Below are 6000 nucleotides of genomic sequence, written 5' to 3' on the forward strand. Positions count from 1 at the left end.
GATATTAGAATTATATGACACAAAGAGGTTTAATATGTAAAGTACATTACAGAAACCGTGCAAGCAAGACTTAAGCTTAAGCTCACGAGATTACAGACCTGGCTCATTCGCTTGAAGTCCAGCTGATAATTGTACTGAACACTGCTGATGGTCATTGGGGTGGAGGGGTTCTGCATGTACTGCTTCTCAATATCATTACTTGTTACATTACATACATGGTTCTGTTTTCCTAAGCTATCAATGTGCCCATACTGGATCCACTTTCCTTGCTCATCTTTAAAGAACCAGCCATATACGGTTGCCTGGGGCATCTTGGAGACCACAGATGATGCAGTCGACAGCCTTCTGATAGCAAGTTCTGTGCCAGATGAATTTTTAATGACACTGAGGTTAAAATATGCTATCCAGGAGCCAGTTCCCAAAACATTCAGCATTAGCGTGTCCTGATCTTGAAGTCTGTTTGGGTCTAGTGGTGGGATACCAACTTCATTTACAGAGACATCACGATAAGCATTTTCCAGACACTTGGACTGGTAAACACGTAAGTTGTACCATTTCTGCTGCTTCTGAACTTGCCAGTAAAATAGGCTCTTTGCATGCAGATACTTGCAGCCTTTCTTTTCATTTAAGCACCTATTGTTAACACCATAGACACATACTTCAGGAACTTCAACATCACCATTAATATCAGTTGACCTAATGGTGCGTGATCTGGTCTCACATACTTGTGGAACCTTAACATGATCATAAGCATCGGCTGACCTAATGGGGCCTGATCTGGTATCATTTTTACGTTTTGATTTGGTAGATCCTTTACTTTCTTTGCCTTCTTCACCTGATGAACTCTGTTTCAATCTACCTGATGGTTGGCTTCCAAGATCTGACATTACTGATTTCAGACTGTGTAAAATGTCTCGTTGACTTTCATTAACAGATATGCCATGCTGAATCAGCACGGTCTGACACTGCTTGCTGTTGAAGTGGTGAGCATATGGACACTTTGTATTGGGACACTTTCCTCCACTTATCAAGAAGTCTCTGCAAATATGAAGATGATTACATTTCTCCTTCTTACATCCACTTGCTGTGTTGTAGCTGCTGCATACTTGAGGATGAGTGCTGCCTTCGCAAACTTTCTTGATGATGTCCAACAGCACGCTGCTCTCAATGAAGTCCAAATGAAATTTTGAAAGAACAACTGTGTTGTGATCTGTGTTGAACTTGTGTCCAAACTGACAGTGGTCTGCACTGCAGCAATCCAGGATAAAACTCTTGCAGATATGCAGGGCAGTACAGGATGCCTTTGATGAGCATCCATTCGCTGACAGATACCCGGAGCACATGCGTATGTTTGGCTCCAAGTCCACTATCACACCCCTTCCAACACGCAAGCAGGAGAAAATATCCTTGCGTGACTCTGCAATAGCCACCACCTCGTTCTCACTTCTTTGAATCTGTCTGCTAAGCTTTTCGAGAAAGGCCCACTGTCCATGAAAACGAGCAAGAGCCTTAACCATATCCTGCACTTTCTGTGATGTAACCATCCCTAAGTGGGAGAAGAGAGAGATAGAGAGACAGTTTTTGGTCATGGCATTTAAAGGAGTTAGAAGACTGGAAAAAGTTGATAAAGGAGATAGTTTTGTGAAACATGATGAAAGGACAAGAGGATATGAATAAATGCTGAGGAAAACTAGATATCTATTAAAAACTCACTTTCCCAAAGAGAAGAACAGGGACCCCTCCGAAGTGTGTGGATAAAGTGTTAAACTGATGTTCTGTGCATGTGGTTCCCTCGTGCTTGGATACCTTTAATCTGATTTTAAAAATTCTACTTTAACCAACTCTCCAAACTGACCCCAACCTGCCTCCTAAAGACCCTCTATGGCCTCAGGTAGATGACAGACGTGCTACCTGAGGGCACAACCTGCCGTACTATTGTAAAGCAGACATAAGGCAGTGACATTTAAAGGAATAAAAAATAAATACATAAAAAACTCACCATGATAGATCCCAGCTTAACTAAAAACCTTGTATGACCCCTACTATACTACAGATGTACTTCCTCTTGGAAAAACAATACTGTAGAGAGGAAACTTATTTAAAGAGGTTTTATGAACAAAATCTTTAGGAAAAAAACAACCACAAGGTAGGTTTCAACTGTCAGTGACAAAGTATGAAAAGCATGTCGTGACTTGGCATGCTTTTTCTGTGCATATGATGTTTCTGAATGTTTTTATCCCCCCACCCCACATACTGAGAATCCACATGCTGGGAGCCCACACACACAGAGGGGTCCCTGTACAGACAATAGCAGCAGTTTGGAAAGGGAGGTGATACAAGCAAAACATATTAGTATGTAAACAAAAATGCAATATATATTACATAGAGACAGGACAAATCAGTGTATACGTCCCCCATTTTTCATGATTTTGACTTTTTTGGTTTCAGCAACTGGCAATTTAGTACATTATCGCAACGTATACCATCATTAGGCACTTTAAAACATTTGTATCAAAATTTTGCTAAATAACCTAAAAACACAGTATTAATAAGCAGATTCTAATATATGGTGATTTGGGGGCACTACAAAGGGCCTTTTTAATGGTTTCCATTACTAACTGATTTTTGCTGTTCGCAGCTGTGTCTGTTCCCTAACACCCACAAAAAGCAAGGGATGTGTATACAGGTATACCCCCCTATAAAATCGGGCTTTACTAATCTACCAGAAGATCTGCCGACATGTCGTAAAAATACCCCCGCTGATACCAATACACCAGTTCTGTATGAGACAACCCTAGCACATATTCAATATGGACGGACGGTGTTAGCGCCAAAGTGGTGACAAGTAAAGGTGTATGGTATGAAGGACTACTGGGCCCTAAGAGCACGCTGTGAAGCCTATGCCCAGAGTCGGACACACACACACACACACACAAAAATACTATCTATTGCCAGACACCTCAATCCCGCAAGGGGTGGCCACAAACAAATGGCCTCCATGTCGCTCTGTCCAATGCCACTTCACTGCCTTGCTCCCAGCTCACACACACCCCTCTCATATACTTCTCCACTTCATCCTTCCATCTAATCCTCGGCCTCCCCCCCCCTCCCCCTCACTCCCATACTCTCCTCGTTAGTCTCTCGCTCTCATCCTCTCCACATGGCCACACCCCACTATACAATCCCCCGTCTTAGCGATATAAAAATATTAACATCCTTCCCCGCCTAAGGATGGCCAGTTCCCAGTAGTGATGGGTTTTGTTTTTCTGAACCAATTTTGACGATATTTAAGACTTAAATTTTGTGTTCAGATTGATTTAAAAAACTGTTTTTAGACTCAGATTAATGTTAAAGTTTTAGTCAGTCATTTTTGGATAGTTTACCAAGTTTGATTTTATTTCAGCCTTACGGTATTTTTATTTCAGATGTTACTTTGGGCGAGTTTAGCTTTGTTAAAAGCTATTTGGGGGTATAGGTGAGCTAAAAACTTGTTCTTGGTCTTATTTCGGTGGGTTCTGGACTTGGTTGGGGGGTGGATCCCAAGGCGCCTAAAAGCATCCCTATACTTTGTGTTATAACGTCCCCGTTTACCGATAACCTGGCTCAGCGATGGGTTTTCCCAAATGCATCTCATCATTATATCGGGGAAGACCTGTACTGAAAATAGGTAAACTAAGTAAATAAAACTAGCCCTGGAGTGGTCGTGTTTCTTGCCAGGGTGAGGTTTTGATGTACATTTTTGCAACAGCTGAGTTTGGAAGTATAGGGGCTAATGGAGCATATGCATTACAACCGCCACCCAAGCACTCATCATATGACGGCAAACGAGTTCTGTTGCGTTGACTTTGATAACATAGTTGCCGATTCTGTCCTAGAAAATGTGGCAGCTGTTACCTTGATCATGCACTGGTGTGCTGGGCGATGAGGTTGTACTGTGATAGTAGCAGGGGGGAGACTCACTGCACTGTTGCTGTTGCCCTCCGCTTCCCCCTCCTCCTTTTCGTCCTGCCTTAGAGAATCCGCTGCCTTGTCCCTTACCAAGGTCCATCAGAGACTTACTGCCTCGGACGTTCTTCAATGAAGAATAGTGGAAATTGTGAGCGAAAATGATAACCAGATGGCAGTGGTGATATTGGTGGTGGCAGTAATGGTGGGAGTGGTGATGGTGGTGGTAACAGATAGTGGCAGTGGTGGTGTTAATGTTGATGATAGTGGCGGTGTTAATGGTGGCGATAGTGGCGGTGTTAGCGGTGACGATAGTGGTGGTGTTAGTGGTATAAGTGGCGGCAGCAGTGGTGGTGATACTGGAAATGGTGGTGTACCACTCACTTCCACTGCTGGTAGCAATAGTAGTAAAAGTGGCAGTGTTCACGGTAGACGCGGTGCTGATGATACTGGGAGTGGCGGTTGTGGTGGCAGTGACGATGGTGGTGGAAGTGGCAGTGGTGGTGGAAGTGGCAGTGGTGGTGGAAGTGGCAGTGGTGGTGGAAGTGGAAGTGGTGGTGGAAGTGGTGGTGGAAATGGAGATACTGGTGGTGGTGGTGGTGGTGAATAGTGATGGTGAGAGTGACGGTGGTGGAAGAAGTGCCGGTGATGGTGGTAAGAGTGGTGGTTGTAGTGGTGACTGGTGGTGGTGGTAATGGTGACTGGTGGTGGGAAAGACTAATGAAAAATATTACATGCAGGTAAGACGAGTGAAAATAAGTAAAACTCATAGCACGCAGGGTCACACAAAAAAAAAATTACGAGTATATTAAAAACTGTGCCAACAGAGAAAAACCATGAAAATTATGTGAAAAATTAAACAGGAGGGAAAGAATAGTTGTTGCTTAATCCTGGTCTGTCTGGCTGTGCAAGATCACAGACCACAGGCCAACAACTGCTTCTGTAGGGGCCAATTTACAGGTATAACACACTATTCACCATGCACGGAACCACCATCCAATAATGGTAGACAGCACCTCACCAGGGTCGGACCAGAGCCCCTCCCCATGGTGAGGTGTACTATATATACTCTATTTCACCAAGTCTGGCACCATACCCAGTGGTGGATCAAGGATTTAGGAAAGGGCGGGGGGGCTGTTTGTCAATGTAAGGGGCGCCGAGCACCGAAGGCGTGTGGCAATAAGCTAGAGCAGGGGTTCCCAACCATTATAACACTGCACCCCCCTTTGGTCAGGACTGCATTCATGATGCCCCCCACCCGGGCCACCCCTCTGACGCCTAAACAACGATGCTTTTATCTGTTCCATATGGATGCTTAAGACGCTAGATGGAAACACTACATGTGGTTGCTTGAAATGACGATCATGAAGTTTTCCTATCAAAGTTTCTTAGTCATACATATCTTTGGGAATACCCTGAATGCAATGGAATGGCCTTGCGCTATGCTGAACTCTGATTACCCCACGCCCCCCCTAGCAATCTCAAAAGTCCCCCCAGGGGGGCACGCCCCCCCGGTTGGGAAACGCTGAGCTAGAGGGTCTGGGGTGAGCGGTAGCCCCCCCCCCTGCGGGATCTGCGGCGGACATTTCACAAGCATTTTGAATACATTTTGGGGCAAGTTGTGGTACTTTTATGGTGGTTAAAATTTAAAACCTGTAACCAATAATTCGTGTTAGATGGAAACCAGTTACAGATCTCTACTGACTGACTGAAATTGGAACGTATTATAGACTGAAACAATTCTCTACCAACTGACCAAATAAAATTGATATAGCTTCAAACCATTCTCTACCCATTGATCAAAACTGAAATATAGATCATTAAAACCATTCTTTACCAGCTGATCAAAACTGAAATATGTTATGGAATAGTTAAGATATATACATATTTTACTAGTAAAAACGCATATCTGGCACAGGTATTTAGGTTTCACAAACGGTACAGCATTAGCCATACTAGCATACTAGTAAAGATCTATACATAATTTCCTAGTAAAAAGAAAAGACATTTGGCACATTCTGTTCTTTATAATACTAATCTATCTATCTATCTATT

General features: G+C 43.5%; 1 protein-coding gene across 1 annotated transcript in view; it reads right to left on the reverse strand.

The window, feature by feature from the left end:
- The window catches only part of LOC145396176 (protein mono-ADP-ribosyltransferase PARP12-like), a 42613-nt gene extending 38566 nt beyond the window's left edge, over positions 1–4047 (reverse strand). Inside the window, exons 1-2 of the mRNA XM_080269617.1 lie at positions 3895–4047; positions 99–1546 (exon numbers count right to left, since the gene is read on the reverse strand). Of these exons, the coding sequence (XP_080125743.1) occupies positions 99–1544 (1446 nt within the window). The 5' untranslated portion in view covers positions 1545–1546; positions 3895–4047. The remainder of the gene's footprint in view (positions 1–98; positions 1547–3894) is intronic.
- Between the last annotated feature and the right edge of the window lie 1953 nt (positions 4048–6000).

The sequence above is a fragment of the Coenobita brevimanus genome, chromosome 35, assembly GCF_032717465.1.
Source record: "Coenobita brevimanus isolate Jiangsu-jjx chromosome 35, ASM3271746v2, whole genome shotgun sequence".
NCBI classification, from domain to species: Eukaryota; Metazoa; Arthropoda; class Malacostraca; order Decapoda; family Coenobitidae; genus Coenobita; species Coenobita brevimanus.